The sequence below is a fragment of the Schistocerca cancellata genome, chromosome 9 (genome assembly GCF_023864275.1).
Source record: "Schistocerca cancellata isolate TAMUIC-IGC-003103 chromosome 9, iqSchCanc2.1, whole genome shotgun sequence".
Taxonomy (NCBI): Eukaryota; Metazoa; Arthropoda; class Insecta; order Orthoptera; family Acrididae; genus Schistocerca; species Schistocerca cancellata.
In genome coordinates, this window is record NC_064634.1 from 93,729,624 (window position 1) to 93,757,581 (window position 27,958).

Below are 27,958 nucleotides of genomic sequence, written 5' to 3' on the forward strand. Positions count from 1 at the left end.
GTGCCCGTCGACCTGGGACCGGACCGCAGCGACGCACGGATGCACGCCAAGACCGTAGGATCCTACGCAGTGCCGTAGGGGACCGCACGGCCACTTCCCAGCAAATTAGGGACACTGTTGCTCCTGGGGTATCGGCGAGGACCATTCGCAACCGTCTCCATGAAGCTGGGCTACGGTCCCGCACACCGTTAGGCCGTCTTCCGCTCACGCCCCAACATCGTGCAGCCCGCCTCCAGTGGTGTCGCGACAGGCGTGAATGGAGGGACGAATGGAGACGTGTCGTCTTCAGCGATGAGAGTCGCTTCTGCCTTGGTGCCAACGATGGTCGTATGCGTGTTTGGCGCCGTGCAGGTGAGCGCCACAATCAGGACTGCATACGACCGAGGCACACAGGGCCAACACCCGGCATCATGGTGTGGGGAGCGATCTCCTACACTGGCCGTACACCACTGGTGATCGTCGAGGGGACACGGAATAGTGCACGGTACATCCAAACCGTCATCGAACCCATCGTTCTATCATTCCTAGACCGGCAAGGGAACCTGCTGTTCCAACAGGACAATGCACGTCCGCATGTATCCCGTGCCACCCAACGTGCTCTAGAAGGTGTAAGTCAACTACCCTGGCCAGCAAGATCTCCGGATCTGTCCCCCATTGAGCATGTTTGGGACTGGATGAAGCGTCGTCTCACGCGGTCTGCACGTCCAGCACGAACGCTGGTCCAACTGAGGCGCCAGGTGGAAATGGCATGGCAAGCCGTTCCACAGGACTACATCCAGCATCTCTACGATCGTCTCCATGGGAGAATAGCAGCCTGCATTGCTGCGAAAGGTGGATATACACTGTACTAGTGCCGACATTGTGCATGCTCTGTTGCCTGTGTCTATGTGCCTGTGGTTCTGTCAGTGTGATCATGTGATGTATCTGACCCCAGGAATGTGTCAATAAAGTTTCCCCTTCCTGGGACAATGAATTCACGGTGTTCTTATTTCAATTTCCAGGAGTGTGTATTCCTGTCCTATGCTCTGTATCCTGGTAGGAGGTTCATATTGGCCTTTAAAGTCACTCCTCGTGCATCGACAGTCCCTGCGCAGGATATTAAATTCAGGGACGTGCGGTCATTTGCATGTGTAGTAAAGATGGTAACACCCCCAAGCCATCTAGAGCTGGTAACCCGTCATTGAAACATGCTGAGTCGAATGTAACCAAGTTCTTACAAGAACACAATCTGTAATGTCGCGCATCCTGGGGAAGCGAAGCAAACTCTTTTTATTTGATCTCAACGGGCCCCCATCACAATATCATATTCGTTTAACAGCATTAGTTGTTAAAGATGGAGGATGAAGTAAGTGACGAAAGAATGAGTTCTTCGCTCCTCGTAATAGATGTGCAGGGCATAAGCAGTAGCGTTGGGCTAATGTGCCGAAGTATCATAAATATTTGTTGTCAGTATGATTAACTAATTTATTTGCAATGGGCACATTATCGGGTAACGTGTGGTAGAGTGGAGGGAAGGGATTACCGGAAATGGACGTGACGTCATGTGAGTTTGGCGACCAGAGACTTTCATAGTCTGGAAAGAGCTACAACCTGGCTGCTGGCTGCTGTGGTGCCTTGCGTGACGGAATGCAAGCGCAGGAGGCGACTGCACATCGCTACAGGAGGCTGATGCAGAGGTGTCTGCAGCTGTTATCACACAGGTGGTTCCTTACGATGAGACGCCACTAACAGGACTCTCGGGCCCACGGGTCTGACGTCACTCTAGTTGCCTTGCCCGAGATACTTTGCGAATGGTCGGCTACGTTTGGAGCTGGGTGGGAAATCAGTATGCCACCGAAAAGTACCCAATGAAGTCTTTAACTTTGTAGCGTGTTATCGAGCGGGTGATTCTATTTAAAACCGTAATTATGAAGTATGAAAGTGGTCTTCAATAGTAACTCTTTCCCAGCCAGAGGCGGTCACTGCTACACATAAATAGTAGTAGTGTCACATGCCGAGACGTACATGACTAGGCCCATATACCTTGTTGATCCCTCAGGACCCGAAGCTTGTCTCTGTAGAACATGGGGCTCTTGCTTTCAGAAGTGGTGGGAACTATTCCTGACTTTTCATGTTCAACTCAGGACAGTGAACGGCATGAGAGTGACTGGCTGCCGCTAGCAGTGGAATATCATCCACTGCCAATATGTATTTAATATCCACCCGTTTAGACTGATATTTCATGCTCCTCGCCACATTTTGCACAAAGCTGCGGTTCACGACATTATGCACTAAATGGTTGTATCTTAAACGTCCATAGCATTGCAGAACTTACTACACATATTGTTTTATGAGGCTACGAGGTAACGTGTGCCCGGAGCTGCAATATATTGTGGTAGATGCTGTGCTCTTAAGGTTAAAACAAAGACAGAAATTGGACAAATTTTAGCATTCCGAGACTTTTTAGTGTACTTCAAATGGTTCAAATGGCTCCGAGCACTATGCGACTTACCTTCTGAGCACATCAGTCGCCTATAACTTAGAACTAATTAAACCTAACTAACCTAAGGACATCACACACATCCATGTCCGAGGCAGGATTCGAACCTGCGACCGTAGCGGTCGCTCGGTTCCAAACTGTAGCGCCTAGAACCGCACGGCCACTCCGGCCGGATTTTAGCACTTTCGGACTTAACATCTGAGGTCATCGGTCCCCTAGAATTAGAACTACTTAAACCTAACTAACCTAAGGACATCACACACATCCATGCCTGAGGCAGGAGTCGAACCTGCGACCGTAGCAGCAGCGCGGTTCCAGACTGCAGCGCCTAGAACCGCCCGGCCATAACGGCTGGCCTGCCTCCTAAAGTACGTCAACACGCCCCATACCCGGGGCACGTTAGCCCACTCGACTGGAGCATACATAAAATTATGTTGCACTCTAAGACGTCATGTTGAGTTACAAGTATGTACTCCAAGTTATTCTTCAATAACCATGTAATACGACTAAACAGTTTTAAACACGAAGATCTGACCAAAAATTTAAAAAATTCCGCAAAGATATCAGCGTAAATGTATCCAGGTCTCCCCTACATTATCTGGTATTGGTGTAACTCGTATGTGGTTCTGAAGCATTTCGTCTGTCACCGCCATACCTGAATAACACTTGCAAACGGCGCTGTTAACTATCTGCGCGGTGTCTGGGGGATCATTTATGACAAGAGAAGTAATCTACCAGGGCGTTCGTTTCAACTGTGTATCTATAACTCTAATAGACGCTTGAAAGAATAGGAAGGACCGTAGACGTCAGCTAAACGCAAACAATTCTCGACCGCTTGGAGAACACTTGCTAATACGTCGTATTTCGCAGCGGACGGAAGTAAACTATGTATGTGTAGTGTGGTTGACAGGAGCCAGTGCGGGCCCGTTGGATGCAGAACTGAGTGGAGGGTCCGAATCATGGGCTCAGTCTGTTCAGCGACCTTTTTGATTGCACATTCTTTGAGTTACATCTTGCAGCAATCCACGCGCAGGAGCGAAGCGGTTTTTATCCACTTGCCGTGAGCTTGCCTTACAGTCAAGATAGCCTCTGACCGCAGTTGTTACGGGAGAAGATAAAGCCCTGTTTTATGCGCGTATGACAGATGGAAAGAATGACTATAGGTAAACTGTCGCGTAATCCCCACCGCACACCCTTTTCACTTTATATGCAGTTTGTGTGGCATAATATTTTAATCAATTTTATACTGCTTATTGTTGCGAGCATGGCAGATAAAATACGGTTTTCACTATTAGTTTCTGCTGCTGAAAATATTTTAACTGTATGCACTTTGCCCTATTATGTGGGGATACGCACAACACTGAAAGATTTCCTGCTGTGGACGTACGATCTTTGATTTGCAAACTATTTTTATATAAATACTGATCTGGCTTGTTAGATAAAAAAAATGAAATTTGAGTTTTATGTTATCAGCCAGAACAGGTTTTGCACAGCAGTCTTTGATCACACACAAGTAAAATTTTATCACTCATGAATTATTTACGTAACTGATAACATAATAGCAGCTGCCCATGTCCACCTGAAAATTACATAATAAAACCCACAATTTCCTTCTGAAGTCTCCAGGAAGCTGAAAGAGATAATTTTAATGTACCGTTACCTGCCCGCTATATTGCGGGAAAACTGCTTTCATTCAATTTAATTTGAATTTGCCGCGGCGGCGGCTCCCGCGATCGCTGCATGGCTCTGCGTCATGAAAAATTCCTAATATGCTGAAAATGGCTAAGAATGTGGAATGAAATCTTGGGCACGCTAGCAATAAATTATTACAGGTAATAATGTTAACAACTTCTGTATTAAAAAAATCGACGTAAATTGAAAGTACACACCTTTTACTAATATCAGCCTCCAATGGCGTCTTTCTCGATCAAAGGACAAACGAAAGCTACCTAAGCATTCAAGCGAGTGTCACAGGCTCTTAACAACTTTAACGTCTACGGGATGACAGAGAGAGTAATGTTCTAATCTCCACTATTTATAGCCAATTTAATAAGCATCTTTGTAATTATTTTTCATTATCTGCTTTGATACATACATTCGCCGACCACACGCGCTATTTGTGAAATATAGATACATAAATATTGCGCGAACATAAAGATGAAAAATTGTTATTTCCGTTTACACATAATCTACAACCATTCATACAGCAAAGAAATAATAATAATAATAATACAGATAAATGTTTATTTTTATTATTTTTTTATATTATAAGGATTTTGTAAATGTCGTGATTATTTTGCTTAACGTACGTTGGAGTGAGTAACATGTAGCCTGACTCTTCTTGGTACGTAATCTCTCGAAATTTCATCAGCAAACGTCCCCGTGATTAACGACGCTACTGCTAGAGCATCTCCCATTGAAGCTAATTGAGTAAGTATGTCAAGTTTTTTGACGACTGCGGTTTTACGCTACGATCAGCATGAGGATAGGGGACATGAATGTTTTGTGGATGGACGGCTATGTAGAAAAGTCTACGGACTTTCTTTTGCTATTTACAATGTGACTAAGCATTTTGTCGCTTAGGTTACCCTTCATGGGTTAACAAAAGTGTAAGGGCCTTTTGCATCTTCTTTACGTCAGTTGTCTGGTACCATATGAAACTAGTTGTGAACCAGCACGAGAACAATAAATCTTCTTAGGGCAGTTTATTGATTTATTCCAGTACATCTCTACAGTGTCGTCGCCCCACTCAACGACAAATACACCTGGTCAACTAGAGGATCTGACACAGTAAAAATTGCTAAAGCAGATAATAAGGGAGACTAAATAAAGCTGGAGAAATTACAGGGTGCAATAACTTCTAGTAAGAACAATAAAAGTCCGGAACCGAATATAGATCTGATAAAATAATCACCAAATACTGTAAAAATAAGAACACTCAATTTTATGAATATGTGTTCCAAGGTCGTGATATTCCTGAAGAATGTGATAAACCCTAGGTATTTCCAGTTTATAAGAAAGAAAATAGATATGGCTGTTAGAACTATAGAGTTAATTAGACTTCTAAAAGCGAGTCGTAAACTGTATGCTAGAACTGTAAATAAACCACGGTTGCAACATCGCTGAGACTATATTATCAGTTGTCAACCTGGTTTCCGCAGAGGATGAAAGGTACCCTCTAAACAGAAACAAAATAATGCTGAAACAACATTTGAAGCACATTTGCTACAAGAAGAGAGCATCGAGTTACTGTATCAGAAAGAGCTTGAAGAGCCCATAAATTTCGTTTTAAAAGTGGGTAACATAACCAGGAATGGAATAATATAAAGGAATCATTATTTAAAGCGGCAACAGAAACAACTGGCACACGAATGAAAAGTTGTTTTAAAACGAATTTTCGCAGAGGAGGATCACGCTCGGACTGTATCTTGACTGTGAAACAATTAACAGAAAAACGGCGTGAATTCAATTCACCAAATTTCTTGCCTACATTAAATACGAAAAGGGATTTCATAAAGTAAATCGAAATAAAAAATGTGGAAAATCTTAAAAAAGAGAAGGATCCCATCTCATCTTACAAGATCTATGTAAGATTTATATATGAATAACAAAATGCAAATAAAAATAGTGGGCAGTGAGTATAATACGGCGGAAATAAAGCGAAGATTTAGACAAGGATGTTCCCTTTCAACTACTCTTGAATATGGAAGTTGGTTCAGCTGCCCCCACCTATGGGTATTTGCAGCCTGCAACGCCTTCAGAAACCACGAATGAAATCTTATTGGAAATTGGAAATTTGTGGTAAGATCCTGCGGGACCAAACCGCTGAGATCATCGGTCCCTGAGCTTACACACTACATAATGTAACCTAAACTAACTTACGCCAAGGAGAACACACCCACCCACGCCCGAGGGAGGATTGGAACCTCCGACGGGGGAAGCCGCTCGAACCGTGACAAGGCGCCTAGACCGCGCGGCTACCCCGCGCGGCTGAAATTTTATTCTATCGACCACTACGCGCAAACTATTAGTCCTACAGAAAAAATAAAGAGGACGTACGTTTTCGCTGGAGGTCACCATTTTCGTGTTATTCAAGAAAAACGCGTTTGATGGTTATATTCGTACGTTTTTCTTGAATTATACGAGACCCGCAGTATCTAGCGAAAACATAGCTCAGTACAAAATTTACCTGCATTAAATTTCCCACAAAAATTTGCTGTTCGTTTTTTCCACAGGAGTAACAGTTTTCAAGTAGCGAACGAGAGAATAGGAAAATGTTGTGTATGGTAGCTGAAGGCAGCTTGCATGAAACTCATATGTAGGGGCATTTGAATTACCAAGTGTGTATTGATGATATAACAAAAACGGGGGTACAGAAAATAAAACATCCTAAAACTAAAAATGTGGACATTAACACATTGCTTCCTGGCATGTTTAGAACACTATCTCAAGCGATTTAAGATCTAAACTGATAAGCAGATTGAAACGTCCCCTTAGAAAAATTAGTGAATTACTGTGCTGGTAAACCCCTTACGTTATTTGATTTTCAAACAGCTGAGCAGAACTGAACGTACTCAGACATTTCGCTCTTTACTTATTCTGATCAACACTAAACTGACACACAATATTTTTAGCGCAACGCAATCTGACTTTCAAATATCCCTACAAAAGAATGGCCCTGACGAACAATAACCTATACCTTTCATGAATCACTAACCTCACAAAAATCTTCGTTAATCGTACTACTGCAATACAGCGAGCGCCAATACTGCCAGCTAAATAATAGATTCTAACTACTGAAGGCACTAACTACAGATAGGCACAGTTAGCAAATGAAAGATTTTGATAGAGAACAAACAATGTATTTACCTTAATAATGTTCAAAAATCATATATATATATATATATATATATATATATATATATCAGTTCATGCTATCCAGTATTACAAATTTACTCTTTCTGATGGACACACGTCCATATCGTCCGCTCTCAAAATTCTGCCATCTCTCTCCCCACATCCACCACTGCTGGCGGCTCACCTCCAACTGCGCAACGGTACGCGCTGTTAACAGCCAACTGCCCAACACTACAAAAGCAAATTCCAAAAATGCAAACCAGCCACAGATTGCACATAGCACAGTCAGTGATTTTCTTACAGAGCGCTACGTGACGTTACCAACATAAAAACCTAAACAGCCTACTTACAAGATCATTGATCAAGTTAATACATTTAAATACTTAGGGTGTGGAATTACATACGGGCAAATAATGAAATACGAAATGAGTTAGACAAGAATGAGATTTTCACTCTGCAGCGGAGTGTGCGCTGATATGAAACTTCCTGGCAGATTAAAACTGTGTGCCCGACCGAGATTCGAACTCGGGACCTTTGCCTTTCGCAGGCAAGTGCTCTACCATCTTTTTTTTTTTTTTTTTTTTCACCAGTTGGAAATTCATTTCAATGCTCTTTTCCTTTCGTTCACATTTACAATTTTCCGATGCTCATTATGAACTGATCACAGTAAAACAGGAAATGTTGCCCACGAATATTTCACCTTAAAAATAAGATGACACATGTGACCAATAACAGAAAAAAGAAAAAGCCTTCCTTCATTTACAATGAATAAATTACAAACAACTGAACAATTTCACAGCAAAAATTAAATAAAGTTTTATACATTTCTGATGCATATGAAGCTCATTTGAACACCTGGGAATGACTTAAAACAAACTGCATCTGCAAAATTTATAAAATTGTACAGATATGTTTTTAAAGATCACCTCATGTATAATGCTGACTGCCACAAAATTGCACAAGAGAAGAATGAAAACATTTACACTGCACATATAAAGAGCTTCACCTCACCTGTTCAAAGAATTTCCCGTAACAAGTCTGTAAAGGCAATTCCACATGTAGTCCCCACATTACGACAGCACCACCATAAATAGAATGGAAAACTTGGTACACTTCCTTATACAATTTTCTAACTGAAATATCTCAGAGAAGTCAATAAAATAATGACTTCCATCTGAGGTTCTATAAAGCCCAAACATAAATCTCTCATCTGGATACTAGCTATTAGTCACACCCCTCTACTATTCTCGATGTACCGGCACATACAGTCCGAGACACGCCAGCACAGCTATCTTGAATTTAGGGTATTCGTTCATGTATATTGTGACCATGCCGACATACGGAAGGAATCCACGGGCCCGCCCGACGACGTCCTTCTTGGTCAGCCACATCTGCCCACGGGCGTACAACCCTCGGTCATTCACATTATTGTTATCACCTTTTGTCAGAAACTTTACAGTCCCATTCTCTTTCTCATGCAAAATAAGTACACGATGAACAATTGGAATGTCACGGCCCTCGACCTTGAACACGACGATCTCGCCAACACGGACAGGTTCGTCTTGATAATTGGTCAGGAACAGAAGGTCGCCACGATGAAATGCAGGTTCCATGCTCCCACTTAGTACGACTACTATAGGACTTTCACTGCCTGTAACAACCATTAGACCTTTCCATATCATAAGCGCCGACGAAACTATCATTCCGAAACTCAGTACTTGGTAGAGGAACTGGCGCTTGTTCATACGCGCCACCTCGTCAAACATACTGGCAAACATTTTTGCGTCTTGGTTTTACAGGAAGTTTCCGCAAATTTCAAATGCTGTCCATCTGAGCTACCGAAGCACGACTCACGACCGGTACTCACAGCTTTACTTCAGCCAGTTTTAATCTGCCAGGAAGTTTCATATCAGCGCACACTCCGCTGCAGAGTGAAAATCTCATTCTGGGAACATCCCCCAGGCTGTGGCTAAGCCATGTCTCCGCAATATCCTTTCTTTCAGGAGTGCTAGTTCTGCAGGTTCGCAGGAGAGCTTCTGTAAAGTTTGGAGGGAAGGAGACGAGGTACTGGCAGAGGTAAAGCTGTGAGTACCGGTCGTGAGTCGTGCTTCGGTAGCTCAGATGGTAGAGCACTTTCCCGCGAAACGTAAAGGTCCCGAGTTCGAGTCTCGGCTGGGCACACAGTTTTAATCTGCCAGGGAGTTTCATATGAGTTAGATCTACTCAATTATTTCGATGAAACTATGCGCTGAACGTTGGTGAAGAAAGCCCACAGAGATACCGTGATGAAGTACTGTGAGATTATGGCTTTACCAACAATGCTCAATGAATACGAAAACTGGAAGCTTAAGAAAGGAGATGAAAAAGAGAGTAGAAGCATCTGAAACGAACTTGCCTATATACGTGGCTTGATATAATTTAACGGATAAACAGAGAAACGACGACATTCGAGCAGAACTGATATGGAAAAGATAAAAGACACAACAAAAGAATAGACGGAAAGAGCACGTAAACTGTGTTCCCGATGTAAGGATTACTAAAATAATAAAATAATATAAATCAAGAGGAAGACCAATGAAATACTGGACTCAGGCTCGAACGCCTCATGTAGATAAAATTGCGTTTAGTTGCTCTATTATAACCTCTAAAAAACAAACCGTTTTTAGTCGGCTATGAAATACTGAAAGTAGTCACGCACCAGTAAGCAGTAAGCTCGTTTTTTGTTCTGTAAAAGTCAGAACGGAGCTAATAAAATGAGCCTGAACACTGTTTTAATTTCTAAAACGTAAGTGTAGTAACGCAAATTCTTCCACATGCTCTGTCGCGCGGTCTGAGGCGCCCAGCAACAGTTCGCGCAGCTTTCCCCGTCGGAGGATGTGAGTCCTGCGCCGGGTACGGGTGCGTATGTTGTTCTTAGCGTAAGTTGTTTTAAGTAGTGTTTAAGCCTAGGGACCGATGACCTCAGCAGTTTGGTCCCATAGGAACTTACCACAAATTTTTCAAAAATTGTTCAGTTGGATCTAAACACTATGGGACTTAACATCTGAGGTCATCAGTCCCCTAGACTTAGAACTACTTAAACCTAACTAACCTAAGGATATTATGCTCGAGGCAGGATTCGAACCTGCGACTGTAGCAGCAACGCACCTAGAACCGCTCGGCAACCGCGCCCGGCTACAAATTTTTCAACAGGCTCTACTTTCGAGTGGCCCCTGATTAGTACACCAACACTCATCGAAATACGGAGCTTAGGGAGTCCGCCGTTTCCGTCTTAGCATTCACACTGTTCCTGTTTGTAGGCAGCTACGGCAGGTGTTGGGCCGTGTTTAGCAGTGGCACACGAGCAAGGATGTCGTGATGCGATCTGAATGGCATCTTGGCCTTGTTGACTTTCAGCTTCCGTGATAACACGAGGAATATGTGCCGCGCGTGACAAATTGCACCAGATCTGTTTTCCCTACGCCAGCGGGGAAGCACCCACGCCCTTGCGTATTTCAGTATGTGGCGTGCTGGGTCAGGCCCACGTATATAAGACGGCGACAGAGGACGGCTGAAGTATCATTCGCACTGCACGACATGGCGAAACTACTGGCCGTCTTCCTGGTGCTGCTGATTGCTGCCCTGGTCTGCGAACAGGCTCTAGGTGAGTGGTGTTTCAACACAGCTCTCATTCAATTGGCCTTTGGCATTCGGTATGTAGCCGGGGAAGTGGGTTGTTACAACACGTATTTCAATACCATATATAAGGGAGAGTTTGCTAAATACGGACAAACTGAACGAAAGATAGAATAAGGGGCAAAAACAGGCGATAAGGACAGAATATGGGCAGAAATGCGTTTTAAGGTAATCCTACTTGAAGGTGAAGGTAAAAGATTTTTGAAAATGACCGCGGCATCAGCTCCAGACAGGTGGCGAGGAATTAGCCATACGACGGTGTGGAGCAGCTTCCACTGTCTGCATCACTTACGACGCATACAGGCGTCATTGGATTTACACTTGCATCTGCTGGGACGGTTTTGCCGGCGCCGGCCGTTGAGGCCGAGCGGTTCGAGGCGCTTCAGTCCGGAACCGCGCTGCTGCTACGGTCGCAGGTTCGAATCCTGCCTCGGGCATGGGTATGTGTGATGTCCTTACGTTAGTTAGGTTTAAGTAGTTCTGAATCTAGGGGACTGAAGACCTCAGATGTTAAGTCCTATAGTGCTCAGAGCCATTTGACAGTGTAGTTATTGCGATAAAATATTATACGAAACCGTATGAGCCTTCTGACTCGTTTGATACGGCCTGCCAGGTATTCCTCTCTTAACCTTCTCATCTCAAGTAGCACTTTCAACCTACATCCTCAATTATTTGCTGGATATATTGTAGTCTCTGGTTTCCTCTACAGTTCACCATCCATAGCTACGTATAGTGCCATCGAAGTTCTTCTCTGATGCCTTAAGAACTGTCCTATCGTCCTGTCCCTCCTTTTTGCAAGCGTGTTACACATATTTTTTTCGTCCATGGTTCTGCGGAGAAATTCCCCATTCCTAATCAATCCACATAATTTTCAACATTCTTCTGTGGCACCACATCTCAAATTATTCGATTCTCTTCATTTCCGTTTTTCCCGCAGTAGATGTTTCACTATCATACAATGCTCTGCTCCAAGCGAAATTCTCAGAAATTTCTTCCTCAAATTAAGACCTATGTTTGATACTACACTCCTGGAAATTGAAATAAGAACACCGTGAATTCATTGTCCCAGGAAGGGGAAACTTCATTGACACATTCCTGGGGTCAGATACATCACATGATCACACTGACAGAACCACAGGCACATAGACACAGGCAACAGAGCATGCACAATGTCGGCACTAGTACAGTGTATATCCACCTTTCGCAGCAATGCAGGCTGCTATTCTCCCATGGAGACGATCGTAGAGATGCTGGATGTAGTCCTGTGGAATGGCTTGCCATGCCATTTCCACCTGGCGCCTCAGTTGGACCAGCGTTCGTGCTGGACGTGCAGACCGCGTGAGACGACGCTTCATCCGGTCCCAAACATGCTCAATGGGGGACAGATCCGGAGATCTTGCTGGCCAGGGTAGTTGACTTACACCTTCTAGAGCACGTTGGGTGGCACGGGATACATGCGGACGTGCATTGTCCTGTTGGAACAGCAAGTTCCCTTGCCGGTCTAGGAATGGTAGAACGATGGGTTCGATGACGGTTTGGATGTACCGTGCACTATTCAGTGTCCCCTCGACGATCACCAGTGGTGTACGGCCAGTGTAGGAGATCGCTCCCCACACCATGATGCCGGGTGTTGGCCATGTGTGCCTCGGTCGTATGCAGTCCTGATTGTGGCGCTCACCTGCACGGCGCCAAACACGCATACGACCATCATTGGCACCAAGGCAGAAGCGACTCTCATCGCTGAAGACGACACGTCTCCATTCGTCCCTCCATTCACGCCAGTCGCGACACCACTGGAGGCGGGCTGCACGATGTTGGGGCGTGAGCGGAAGACGGCCTAACGGTGTGCGGGACCGTAGCCCAGCTTCATGGAGACGGTTGCGAATGGTCCTCGCCGATACCCCAGGAGCAACAGTGTCCCTAATTTGCTGGGAAGTGGCGGTGCGGTCCCCTACGGCACTGCGTAGGATCCTACGGTCTTGGCGTGCATCCGTGCGTCGCTGCGGTCCGGTCCCAGGTCGACGGGCACGTGCACCTTCCGCCGACCACTGGCGACAACATCGATGTACTGTGGAGACCTCACGCCCCACGTGTTGAGCAATTCGGCGGTACGTCCACCCGGCCTCCCGCATGCCCACTATACGCCCTCGCTCAAAGTCCGTCAACTGCACATACGGTTCACGTCCACGCTGTCGCGGCATGCTACCAGTGTTAAAGACTGCGATGGAGCTCCGTATGCCACGGCAAACTGGCTGACACTGACGGCGGCGGTGCACAAATGCTGCGCAGCTAGCGCCATTCGACGGCCAACACCGCGGTTCCTGGTGTGTCCGCTGTGCCGTGCGTGTGATCATTGCTTGTACAGCCCTCTCACAGTGTCCGGAGCAAGTATGGTGGGTCTGACACACCGGTGTCAATGTGTTCTTTTTTCCATTTCCAGGAGTGTATTAATCATGTCTTCGCCAGGAACGCTGTCTTTGCCAGTGATAGTACACTTTTTATGTCCTTCTTGCTGCGTCCATCATGGGCTAATTTCCTGCACAGGTAGCAGAATTCCTTCGTGATCAGCAGTTTTGATGTTAAGTTTCTCGCTGTTATCATTTCTTCTACGTCATATTACTTTCGTCTTTCTTCAATTTCTCCCAGTCCGTCTTCTGTATTCAGTAGACTGTTCGTTGTATTCAACAGATCCTGGATAGCAATGTCTTCAGCAAATGTTATCATTTGATACCCTTTCACCTTGAATTTTGAAGCAACTTTTCACCACCTCATTCAGTCATAGGGGCGAAAGACTACATACTATGTTGCCCCTTTCTACTCCGGGCACGCACTAACGCTACCGCTCGACCTCGAGTAGATCATCCTGACCGCATAAAAACACTTTTATTCGAAAGTGAATAAAAGTGTTGCTATGCAGTCAAGTCCGTTTTACGTAATGTTTTATCACAAACCATTGCAATCGCTGCTAATTCCGGTATGTTTACATAGTTATTGCGAGGTATCTGTAATGATCACATCTTAGTGAACTGAAAAGAAAGAACAGTTCTTGTAGCGAATTCCGGGGTTGGTTAGTTAGTTAGTTGGTTGCGTGTTCCATTGATCAATCGCACGGTACGGTAGCCGTTATGATGTGGAACGTGTCAAGTTCAACAAGAATTGCACATATGAAACAAGATATTTTAATATATATAACAATACAGAGTTAAAGATTGATATTTCTATTATTTACCCCATTCCCTTAAATGGCACTAAATGCATATGCTATATTTATAGATTTATTTATTCCTGTTCAAGAATTCATCTGTGGTATTGACGGAGCTGTCAAGGAGATATGATTTCAATTTATTTTTGAAGCTATTAATCCTGTCTGTCAGACATTTTATTTCATCTGGTAATTTGTCGAAAAATTTTATAACAGCATATTATACCTCTTTCTGTGCCAAAGATAGGTTGTATGTCTTTCTTTTTTCTGGTATTATTATCATGAATGTCACTTGTTTTTAAACTGGTCTATATTGTTGAGAACAAATTTCATTAGTGAGTAAACGTACTGTGAGGCTGTTGTAAGAATTTCCAATCTTTTCAAAATATGCCTACAAGATGTGCGACTTTGAACCTCACGCATTATTCTAACCACTTTCTTTTGAGCAGTGAATACTTTTTGTCGAAATGTTGAGTTACCCCAAAATAATATTCTGTATGACATCAGAGAGTGAAAGTACGCAAAGTATGTTAGCTTACTGATTTCTATATCCTCAAAATTGGCAATTATTCTGATTGCGAAAGTTACTGAACCTTGTCGCTTTAGAAGATGCAAAATATAAATTTTCCAATTAAGATTCTCATCTATATGTACACCCAAAAACTTAGTATGCTCTACCCTGTCTACTGACTTCTGTTGAATTGTTATTTTTATTGAAGGAACTGTACTTTTTGCAGCAGAAAATTGGATTTTATGTGTTTTTTCAAAGTTTAGAGCAAGCCCATTTGCAGAAAACCAATTAATGACTTTTCCAAAGACCTTATTTGTATGATTTTCAATTGGAGTTTCTTTTAATGGATTAATAATGATGCTTGTATCATCATTAAACAGTGTCAGTTCAGCATCCTGTTTCAGATAGGGAGGTCGTTCACATATATCAAGAACAGAAGGGGACCCATGATTGAACCCTGTGGAACACCTAATGTAATTTCACCCCAGTTAGATGAAGTGACAAACTTATTTAAATCACTTGACCCATATAAGGAAACATTTTGCTTCTTGTTCTGTAGGTATGACTTAAAACACTCATATGCTATTCCATTTATACCATAGAACTGTAATTTCTGAAACATGTCATCGGGACAATCAACATTACGGCACATTTAGCATGTGAGCCATATATTAGGTTACATGAGTTGCTGTGTATGTGAGGTGGCAAGTGGCGGCGAAGTGTGATAGCAGCGCTGTGTGTACTGTTGCAGCCTGCACGCCGGGCTCCCGCAAGTACGACGGCTGCAACTGGTGCACGTGTTCCAGTGGCGGCGCCTGGACCTGCACTCTCAAGTACTGCCCGCCCTCCAGCGGTGAGTACCCAACACGACTCGATACGATACTGCGGTGCCTGTGTTATTTCGATTACGATGCGAAGCTTCTTTCGACGTATGGAAGTTTGGGTCTGGCGCAGAGGGTCGTGCACGGATAACCAAATGGTGGGGCGACCGTTTGCGATAAGCTGAAAATCCGGGTTCTAGTTCCGGCCGGATACAAGTTTTCATTGTCGTCATTCCATTCTACAGCTGATGGTAGTCCTCATTCGCAACTATGAATTCATTTAATGTATAACACCTCTCAAGGGCTGCATTCCAAACTCTTTGTCATACAGCATTAAGACTCCATTTTGTTTCGTCTGTGCAAACGTTTGTACCCTATTCTCGATACTGCAACTAAAGTGTGTTGTTCATGAGGTCGGATGTTTCTCAGTCAGAGAAGCAACGTTAAGTATTCTGCAATTCACACATAGCTACATAATAGAGTTTAGAAGGCGTGATTTTCAGCCAACATCTCTGTCTCTCGACCTGACAACAGCAAGTGGGAAAAAAATAATACGTGAATCTTTTCGTGCAAGCTAAATATTTCCGATTTTACGTCAATAGTCATTCCACCCTAGCATTTATCTTATTTATCCTTACATGATTAATATCGCCAGGACCTGTCTTACATCTAACCAGACAATTTACGTTAAAGTGACGTAATGACACAGCTCTTAGAAAGAGAATTAAAATTATAATTGTAGCACACACAAGATTTGCATGTAAGAGTTTCGCTTAAGTGTACATGCTTAACTAAATTTTATTATTATATGTTTCACATTAGTATTGTGTGACAACGTTCATTCATTTATAATTCTGATGTATAAGAGCAGATATGTATCGCTTAACAATTGTCAAATGGTATGGTAAATTATGGGAAACAGCGACGAGAAACACTAGTAATAAACGGACGTAACTAGAAAACTAAGTAATGATTGTTTCACTGATAAACAGTCTGAATCTAAGACTTCCATGTTCCAGGTGGTGGTCTTACATTCGCGTGACCTGTATCCCGTGGCCAGGTCACCTGCTGCTGAAGACTCGACCCGGAGAAGTTTTCTGATGCCCCATAAATGTTGAAATTTCGATGTATATGCAACAAGCTTACTCAAAATGGCTACAAATAAAGCTTGAAATACTCAATTTTGCACAATATCATTTCTAAAAACCTTCCATAAAATGTTGATAGTACTTAAACCTTCATTCTATTCCCCCAATTCTGTCCCTTGAGCCTTCCATCCTCCACATCTACACCAATAGTATGCGAATTCATGTGAAGTACTTGGCACAGGTACAGAAAATTCTGTTGGCTACACGACAAGTGTTCTTTGTAACGCCTAATTACAAATGAAGCTTATGTATTTCGGGTGTTGTAGAGCCTGTGACTGAGTACTTAATATAAATACAGAAAACTCCAATCATCCACGTTTTTTGAATTGTTCGTATATTCCATCAATTAGTTTTCTAACCTTTCTAGCCTAATCTTCCAATGGTACACTTGGAACTTACGTGCTTATTTCCATAGCGTACCCAGCATCACGCAACGGAAATAAACTTGTGATTTCCACGTACACCATCTGAAGATGAGGCTGAACGGGTCAGAAAATTAATTAAAGGAATAAACGAACGTTTGAAAAAAATGACTAGTTACAGTTTTCTCTGTTTACATGTATCACAAGTAACAATGTACTCCAAATCAATTCTTTCCATCAAAAAATTCCATTGTAGTCTAGCAATGTTAAGCTACCGACAGCATATGAACAGAAGACGTACAGCATAACTAAAGTGACAACAGGCATGTTTAATGGACTAGTTTTCTATTTGACTCTATTAAATTTAGTTGAAATAAGAATCAATATCATTAAGCCATATGGTAATAATATGCTTTGAGAGAAAAATTACTGCTATAAACTTTAGCCGATGAAACAAGCCACACTACAATTCTTAATGTACACTTTCTGTCACCTGTTAGTCCAACCTGATGAGGACCACATCGCAAGTGGAAAGTATTCAACAATGGTCCGTGTAATATAAAGACACACAATCAGGCGTTTTCAGTGTAATCAGCTGTGAAAGTGGACAGCAAAACTAATAACGAAAAATTTAAATCAGAACATGAGTCGAATTACTACGAGTCTACAGGTTTAGTGGACAAAAACGACATGCTACTTAGCTCAGCGGAATGTAAACACAAACCACTGAAATGGTAAAAAACGATTTTTTTCAGTGCTTGTAGACATGCGTCCTAAATATCAATGTCATATGCAAGCCGGATACCGGAAAGAATAATTCAGTGGCCGAATTTCATCTCACATCCAAACCCCCAGACGTCAGACATTCAAATCGGTACCAAGTGTTGTATGTCGATATACTATCAACCGAAAGAGCGATTTAGTTCGTGCTATGTGCTGTCGTCGAGGAGAACATGCGTAAATGGTAATTAAAAGTAACACCAGACCTATGGATATAGGAAAAGTGTATTTGTGAATGATTATGTCGTTGTAGATATCGCGAGTGAGAATTGGTAGAGGATGAGGTGGTCGTACCACAGATCGTACCCAACAGATGAGTTCTTTCTTTTTTGCACGTGAAACTGTTATATGGGAGAACATTTTCCTGACGTGAAAAGGACTTTTCGGACTTTGTAGAAATGTTCTTTTGGCAGTGTTCTTTCTCTTCGTTAGTTGAAAGTAGCAAACCAATAGGGTACATAATTACATTTGCAGTTACACAGGAGAAACATAAAATATAAGAGCAGTAGAATAAAGAAACAACTGCATCATACATGGGGAAGTATTATTAGACTCACATAACACTTCCACGCATAATACACTAAAAAAGGAATGTCATCAATTGGATTTACACCCAGAGCCCTTGGTACGACGATCTAAAACTCTACAAACTTCCCCACGGGAGCTATGCATAGTAGGTACTCACAACTGTGCTTTTCCGGTGTGGTACATGGTACTTACTAGAATTAAGAAAAACGTGGAAGGGAGCATCTACCAATGTAACTTTCTTTTCACACAAACTGTTTATTCAACAATATATAACCATAAAATTTTCTTTAACGAAATGAACAAATTTGTAAAATTCTTTTGACCATAAATCTTACGTTGAATTAGTTTTTAATTTTTGAAAAAGCAATCTGAAGTGCTATATTGCAAAATAGCAAACAATATTACCATGATTACAAGACGGCGGACGTGCAGCCCGCCCGCTATCGGGTGAAAGAGCGGTGTTTACTATCGCGTTGGACACAGTCTGTCTTATTAAATGCCCTTCTGCAACACATGAAAACTATAGAAGCACCATTGATGACAAGAGCAGGCCGTTGTGGCCGAGCGGTTCTAGGCGCTTCAGTCTGGAGCCGCGCGACCGCTACGGTCGCAGGTTCGGATCCTGCCTCGGGCATGGATGTGTGTGATGTCCGTAGGTTAGTTAGGTTAAAGTAGTTCTAAGTGCTAGGGGACTGATGACCTCAGACATTAAGTCCCATAGTGCTCAGAGCCATTTGAACCATTTTTGATGACAAGAGTGATTAAGTTACTCAAAACAGATGACGTAACTTTTAATTTGAATGCTGCATGTCGAAAGGTTCAGGGTTAAGGTGCGCACCTGTGCTTCAAGGTTAAACAGATTAGGAAACAATATGACAACCATAAGGCTTACTTCAAAACAACCAACCTCTTAATTTCAATCGGCAACCTAGGTGCCTTTAGATACCAACCCATCCCTTCTGACAATTTTATTTTGACCAAAGCCCTGGTGACGGTCGGCTGTCAATATTTTGAAAGTTAAACTGAGTTTCAGTTATTAAGACCGCTCTGAAGGAATATGTTAAAATATTACTTGTGAAGACGTATTACAAGGAAACTCACTCGGCGGAACCACAAGATCCAGTTAGAATACATCAACAATGACTCGGTCTTTCAAACACAGCCATGAACAGCATAGTACGACAGGTTGTTCAGATTATAACTGATGAGTGAGAAATGCTATTAAAATCAAAGAACTGAACTGGTTAACATCTAAAACTAACCACAAAAAATGGTTTAAATGGCTCTGAGCACTATGGGACTTAACATCTGAGGTCATCTGTCCCCTAGAACTTACAACTACTTAAACCTAACTAACCTAAGGACATCACCCACATCCATGCCCGAGGCAGGATTCGAACCCGCGACCGTAGCGGTCGCGCGGTTCCAGACTGAAGCACCTAGAACCGCTCGGCTACCACGGCCGGCTCTAACCACAAGACCCATGTTTTGTCCAACGGCAACCTGTGCCTTTGTTTTTTTGGTTCAAAAATGGTTCAAATGGCTCTGAGCACTATGGGACTCAACATCTTAGGTCATTAGTCCCCTAGAACTTAGAACTACTTAAACCTAACTAACCTAAGGACATGACACACACCCATGCCCGAGGCAGGATTCGAACCTGCGACCGTAGCAGTCCCGCGGTTCCGGACTGCAGCGCCAGAACCGCTAGACCACCGCGGCCGGCTTTTTTTTTTTTTTTTTTTTTTTGAGTGTGTACTCAATTTAGCCATCGGCAAACCTGTGCCTTAGTACAACTGTTCGGGCTGGTGATCCATTAGAACATTAATGATCTGGTACAAACCAGAAGGGAGAGGTAATATAATAGTGGGACACATTTTCAAACGACAACTAGCGTCTTAGTACAAAACTACGGCGTATATTTACGACCAAAGAGCCGACAGAGTAAAACTCTGAGGGTCGGGTGCAAACCAGAAAATAATAAGGAGGGCAGGTAGACAATGACACAAATCACCACGAGGATTGCAGAATGTTGCTCCCCTTTAGCAGCAAGCAGTTCCATGGATCCACGGTGCGCCGCAGCCATTACTGAGTGGTGTCGATGAAAGCCAGGTAGAAGAAGGCAGCCAGGCCACGAGCGATCGTCCGACGCGAATGTTGCCAACCAACCGACTGGATGTCAGCCTGCTGTTGTAGCCGACGGTGACCCCGGTGAATTACTCCGGTATCTTCGCTCTGCACAGGCCCTCCTTGCGCAGCTCGTGGCTTCGGCCGCTCGGACCTCGTGACCACCTCCCGTCGCGACGCTGTCGCCAATCGCCAAATTCGTGCCCACTCTCTTGGGCCAGCGAACCCCGCATATGTAGGGTGTTACAAAGAGGTACGGCCAGACTTTCAGGAAACATTCCTCACACACAAAGAAAGAAAATATGTTATGTGGACATGTGTCCGGAAACGCTTAATTTCCATGTTAGAGCTCATTTTAGTTTCGTCAGTGTGAAACTGTACTTCTTAGGTTCACCGCCAGTTGGCCCAATTGAAGGAAGGTAATGTTCACTTCGGTGCTTGTGTTGACATGCGACTCATTGCTCTGCAGTACTAGCATCAAGCACATCAGTACGTAGCATCGACAGGTTAGTGTTCATCACGAACGTGGTTTTGCAGTCAGTGCAATGTTTATAAATGCGGAGTTGGCAGATGCCTATTTGATGTATGGATAAGCACGGGGCAATAGCCGTGGCGCGGTATGTTTGTATCGAGACAGATTTCCAGAACGAAGGTGTCCCCACAGAAAGACGTTCGAAGCAATTGATCGGCGTCAATACGCCATTCTCCAGGGCTGCATCAGCGCATCAGGGATTCCATGCGACGGAGGGCGGATGCATGTATCCTCGCTAACGGGGGACATTTTGAACATATCCTCTAACAAAGTGTTTGAAGTCACGCTGGTACGTTCTGTTGCTGTGTGTTTCCATTCCATGATTAATGTGATTTGAAGAGAAGTAATAAAATGAGCTCTTAACATGGAAAGTAAGCGTTTCCGGACACATGTCCACATAACATATTTTCTTTCTTTGTGTGTGAGGAATGTTTCCTGAAAGTTTGACCGTACCTTTTTGTAACACCCTGTATACCGGCAAGCAAAGACCTTCTAAGGGCACAACGCACAGATACCAACTCTTCCTCATATACAGGGTGTTTCAAAAATGACCGGTATATTTGAAACGGCAATAAAAACTAAACGAGCAGCGATAGAAATACACCGTTTGTTGCAATATGCTTGGGACAACAGTACATTTTCAGGTGGACAAACTTTCGAAATTACAGTAGTTACAATTTTCAACAACAGATGGCGCTGCAAGTGATGTGAAAGATATAGAAGACAATGCAGTCTGTGGGTGCGCCATTCTGTACGTCGTCTTTCTGCTGTAAGCGTGTGCTGTTCACAATGTGCAAGTGTGCTGTGGACAACATGGTTTATTCCTTAGAACAGAGGATTTTTCTGGTGTTGGAATTCCACCGCCTAGAACACAGTGTTGTTGCAACAAGACGAAGTTTTCAACGGAGGTTTAATGTAACCAAAGGACCGAAAAGCGATACAATAAAGAATCTGTTTGAAAAATTTCAACGGACTGGGAAAGTGTCGGATGAACGTGCTGGAAAGGTAGGGCGACCGCGTACGGCAACCACAGAGGGCAACGCGCAGCTAGTGCAGCAGGTGATCCAACAGCGGCCTCGGGTTTCCGTTCGCCGTGTTGCAGCTGCGGTCCAAATGACGCCAACGTCCACGTATCGTCTCATGCGCCAGAGTTTACACCTCTATCCATACAAAATTCAAATGCGGCAACCCCTCAGCGCCGCTACCATTGCTGCACGAGAGACATTCGCTAACGATATAGTGCACAGGATTGATGACGGCGATATGCGTGTGGGCAGCATTTGGTTTACTGACGAAGCTTATTTTTACCTGGACGGCTTCGTCAATAAACAGAACTGGCGCATATGGGGAACCGAAAAGCCCCATGTTGCAGTCCCATCGTCCCTGCATCCTCAAAAAGTACTGGTCTGGGCCGCCATTTCTTCCAAAGGAATCATTGGCCAATTTTTCAGATCCGAAACGATTACTGCATCATGCTATCTGGACATTCTTCGTGAATTTGTGGCGGTACAAACTGCCTTAGACGACACTGCGAACACCTCGTGGTTTATGCAAGATGGTGCCCGGCCACATCGCACGGCCGACGTCTTTAATTTCCTGAATAAATATTTCGATGATCGTGTGATTGCTTTGGGCTATCCGAAACATACAGGAGGCGGCGTGGATTGGCCTCCCTATTCGCCAGACATGAACCCCTGTGACTTCTTTCTGTGGGGACACTTGAAAGACCAGGTGTACCGCCAGAATCCAGAAACAATTGAACAGCTGAAGCAGTACATCTCATCTGCATGTGAAGCCATTCCGCCAGACACGTTGTCAAAGGTTTCGGGTAATTTCATTCAGAGACTACGCCATATTATTGCTACGCATGGTGGATATGTGGAAAATATCGTACTATAGAGTTTCCCAGACCGCAGCGCCATCTGTTGTTGAAAATTGTAACTACTGTAATTTCGAAAGTTTGTCTGCCTGAAAATGTACTGTTGTCCCAAGCATATTGCAACAAACGGTGTATTTCTATCACTGCTCGTTTAGTTTTTATTGCCGTTTCAAATATACCGGTCATTTTTGAAACACCCTGTATATTGGCAATTGGGCCGCAAGAGGGATAGTCGATACTAGACATGAGCCAGTGGCGCCAGACCGAACAGTGTACTCAGTGAATGGCAGCACAGTTCAATGTGCTGCACAGTTCTATTATCACTTTTAATTAACGTTTACGCCCGATCTGCTAGACAACGGCACATAGAAAGAAATAAATTGGAGTTTTGGTTCACATTCTATCGACGCACAACGTTTGGTACCGATCTGAATGTCTGACATCTGGAGATTTCGGTGTCAGCTTGATTTGAGAGTCTTAGAGACGTACAGGTAAGAAAGGAAAGCATCGTGAGGTCGTCAATCAGGTGAGGAAAATCCATTGCGGAATGGCAGTTTCCAAGCACCGCTGAATCGTCAGTAAACGATCACGGGCCAGTAGGGAGATGCATCATACGCAGCAAGAACAAAAGACGAACGGAATCGCGTTAGTGCTGTAAACAGTGCGGTGTGGGATTGTGCGTTGTGCCTTATTTCGAAATACATCACACAAAAAATGACTTTGAAATGTGCTTCTTCGTCATGTCATCTAGTTATAGGAACTCCAACAATACAGCATATACAGAACTCAATTTAATTTGAGAGTTAATTCTGAGAATAAACACGGAAGTGTCGGCGCGGTGCTCAGAACCGCACGGTGTCCTGCACTGCCGTGTGGAGCGTCCCGACAGCACACACATGTGGACACCGTTGTACAGCAGCTCACAGCTGTGAAAGAGATGATCCAGATAATTTTCTGCCCCTGAAAGTGAGGCTGCAGCAGGGGGCTATGATGACCCAATTATTAACAATCCCATACCGTGAAGAAAAATCAATAATAAACCAACTGCTATGCGGAAAATAAAACGGAATCCCACTGCTTGCAAACCATTCAAAGGCAAACTCTCCTAGAAAACATCAAATACTTTCAGGCTGAACAACATTAACACTGCTTTCAAAACACGTAAGGAAGTGCAACACACTTCGATACACAACATAAACACACGCATTCACAGAATACCGTGTACTACATGCAAAGCCCTCTTTGTTGTTTGGACTGAGAGAGACTTAAAAAAAAGGTGAATTGTTTGTATTTTCACAGCAACTGAAACAAATTTGTCTTACAGCTGTTACGATTCTCTAGAATGGTGTAAACATCTGAACGTGAAAATGTTGTCTTGGTAACGTTTACATACCGTGCATGTTCCGTGTGCGGGATAAATAAATTTCCGACAAACATATAAATAAATACACTACTGAAGGTATTGAATATGTACCACCCACTTCAGGTAGGAGAGCGATGCCTAGTATGGACCACTCAAGCTAAAATTGGCAGAACTGCGTCAAATTTAATTTAAAATATGTTTTTGTGTAAATGGTGGAAATAAGATTTTTGATCAAAACGATGCACAGCAACAAAAAAATTACTAACACCATTCGAGATGTTACCAAAGTAGTGGGGGAAAATTGGTTGTACAACAAAATTTAGGTTTTAAAATAACTGTTTATGTGATTTGAAAAAATTAAGTAAAAGCATACAAGACGAAAGTAAATTTTGCTTTGGATAGCAACACTTTGGTTTCAAAAATGGTTCAAATGGCTCTGAGCACTATGGGACTTAACATCTATGGTCATCAGTCCCCTAGAACTTAGAACTACTTAAACCTAACTAACCTAAGGACAGCACACAACACCCAGTCATCACTCTTTGGTTTCATTTATGTTTTTGGTTCTTTCAGATAATGCAAGTTAGCTAAACGATATTTGGCTAATTTTCAGAACTGTAGTTGAAAAAGCTGAATCCTCAACGTATGCACGAAGTTCATATGTCCAGCACTCATATCTTTTACAGTGGATGCAGTTTTCTTCAAAAAATTCTGCACAACCAGTCATGGTTTGAAACATCACGTCTCATGTGTCATAGACGCCTGGGTGATTTCCTACAACTCATTTAAATCTCCTTTACAATGTCGGTTTAGGATCATTAAAACAACAGACAGCAGCCATTCCGCTCTCTTCGCCTTTCAAAACACTCGAAACCGCTTACTTCACTGCGGCGTCAGATCACTTCCATTGACCCTCACTGACAGACTTTTTTCTGAAACTTCGTATCATGCCCCAAAAACAAAGAACCCTTATCAATCTCCCTTGAACACTATTCAAGAATCTGTCGAAACATTGTTTTGTAAGCTATTTCCTTCATGCATGAATGACATTTTCGTGATATTTTCCCAGGAAATATCTACCTGGCCTCTGATTTTCTTAGAATTAGTTTTAAATGAAATGAAGACCGCTCGTATTTTACTGTTTTTACTTTTTACCGTTATTTATCGCCAGCAGTATAACCGAATTCTAATGGATATTTGCTCACGTTAAGGTTAAAGCACACATCTGTAAACATGATTGTTTACAAAGGAATTTATTTTTGGATACGTTTCGGCTTCAGCAAGCACAGTTTTTCCTTTTCTTCGCGCAGACAGATTTCACAGAAATTAGAGAATCATCAGGGGGGCTTTTATTCTCTTTATGTTAAATGACAGGTAAACTGCTCTCTACTATCAGTTTATATAGAATTTTTAGTATTAAGAAACGTATTCACAAATTGGGTAATATGCAAAAGATTTTATTATATACTTTCCAGCCGTAAATTTTCGATGTAAAAAGTACTACATTATGTTGGCTAAGACTCCAGATGAAAAACAGTGAAAGGAAAATAGCTGTAACGCAAAATACAGAAACTCATAGAATCTGCGGCACGTTGTAACAAAGTACACTGCTGTGCAAAACTTGAGGACAAAGTTAACTGTTGAATTATGTGTCGTTACTAAACACATTACGTGCCCGCCCCATGGCTACATGAGGGTATGTCCAGCATCGTCGAACACGTTCGTTTTGGTGGACCAGGTGTTACAATGTGGACGGTCATAATATTGCATAGGCGCACTGACCTCGAAATTTTTGAACATGGTACACTCACAGGTGAACATTATTGTGGCACTGTACTCTTTTCATACGTGTCTCTTTTCCGGGGTGCATTCGGCCCTGATCTCATTCTTATGGATCACAATGCGTGACTGCATCGAAATGTGCAGGTATAGGCGCACTTGGACCAGATGATATGCGGTGAGTGGACTGGTCCGTCCGTGTGTACTCCGTTGTACAAACGTATTGCACCACTAACACATGACCAGCTCTTAACCTCTTTGGTGGGGGGAATGGAGAAAGCTACCACAAGAACTCCGAACTAACCCCGTCACCAGCATGGGAGCACGTTCCAGAGGCTACACTGCCGTCTGTGGTGATCTATTAACAACCATGTCTCGTCTTCTGTAACGTCCATGGAGCTATCGTAATCGCAGTGCTTAACTGTGATAATTGTCTTTGAATGAAAGATTCCTTTCTATTCGTCTCATTGCGTATTTTTTTCAGTTACTTTCTGTACTATGCCGTAGCTGTGGTTTCTATGTATGGTTCAGGTTTCGTCGAGCTATGTGACTTGTTAGTGCCACATCATGCGAAAGTTACTTTCGTCCTTGAGATCTACATTTCAGTGTAAATTTTTGAATACGTTTCTTAGAAACTGAAATTTATGTATGTACATATAGTAAAGAGCAATTTTCTATTCCTCAATAGCAAAAAAATCTACTGATGATACTGTAAGTTCAGCGAAACATGTCTGGGCAAAAAAAAAAAAGTTGTCTTTGCTCAAGGCTGAACCTATGCAAGAACAAATTTATTGATTGTTGCCCTTGTTTACACGGAATGACTTCCGTTTATTTATATTGTCACAAAAGAAGCTCAGTAGCACCATGGTGTCGTGGATATGATACTAAACTGTTACATGGAGGGTCATAAGTTCGAAACTCACCTCGACTGCACAATTTTAATTTCTACATTCGATTCGAGTACATTTTAGAAGCATCCACAAATGTCAAGCATCATTGTACTGGAATGTTCTGTAGCTGTATATATATATTGTATGTGTTCCGACCGGAGGTAGTTCGCTCCGCGCTTTTGTATGTGCTAGTGCTGAATAAACCTTCGTTAAGTGAAGTTAGTGTTCGTCATTCATCTAATTACACCGTCTTCTACGTGACATTGTTCTGGTGGAGACGCTGGGTATTGGAACTTGTGATGGCGCACGTTATCGACGCCACAGTGACTCCCATCGGGCCACGACAGAGCCGCCGTTTACGTAGCGAGAAACCCGAGTTCGAGCCATATACAACGGATCGCAATCTACAGGAGACAGAAGAAGAAGAGTGCGTTACGATGAAAGCAACTGTGTGCCACCACATGAGACATCCTTCCGGGTTCCCTAGTGACGATGGCCAAGATCCAAACAGGTGGCTGAAGGTATATGAGCATATAGCCTCATTTAACAAATGGGATGACACCGTGTGTCTGGCTAACGTATTTTTCTTCTTGGAGGGCACTGCTTAGCAATGTTATGAGAACAATCAAGAGAAGTTCACAAGCTGGGGAGTATTCCAGGTGGAACTGCTCAAGTATTTCGGTGACACATAACGATAGAAGTGCAAGGCTGAAGATAAATTAAAGTGCAGGGTACAGCTTCCAGGAGAAACTACAGCATTCTACATTCAAGACGTCTTGGAGCTGTGTAATATAGTGAATCCTAGAATGAAGGAGGAAAATAAGGCTGCACATCTCATGAAGGGTGTTGCTGAGAACATGTATCAAATTCAAATGGCTCTGAGCACTATGGGACTTAACATCTGAGGTCATCAGTCCCCTATAACTTAGAACTACTTAAACCTAACTAACCTAAGGACATCACACGCATCCATGCTCGAGGCAGGATTCGAACCTGCGACCCTAGCGGTCACGCGGTTCCAGCCT

General features: G+C 43.1%; 1 protein-coding gene and 1 long non-coding RNA gene across 2 annotated transcripts in view; one reads left to right on the plus strand and one right to left on the minus strand.

The window, feature by feature from the left end:
* Window positions 1-8,568: 8,568 nt before the first annotated feature.
* LOC126100371 (signal peptidase complex catalytic subunit SEC11A-like) lies at window positions 8,569-9,157 on the minus strand. The gene has a single exon (XM_049910979.1). The coding sequence runs from the start codon at window positions 9,112-9,114 to the stop codon at window positions 8,578-8,580; it is 537 nt and encodes a 178-aa protein (XP_049766936.1). The 5' UTR covers window positions 9,115-9,157; the 3' UTR covers window positions 8,569-8,577.
* Window positions 9,158-10,823: 1,666 nt separating this feature from the next.
* The window catches only part of LOC126100975 (uncharacterized), a 51,172-nt gene continuing 34,037 nt past the window's right edge, over window positions 10,824-27,958 (plus strand). Inside the window, exon 1 of the long non-coding RNA XR_007522239.1 lies at window positions 10,824-10,979. This is a non-coding gene — a long non-coding RNA (uncharacterized LOC126100975). The remainder of the gene's footprint in view (window positions 10,980-27,958) is intronic.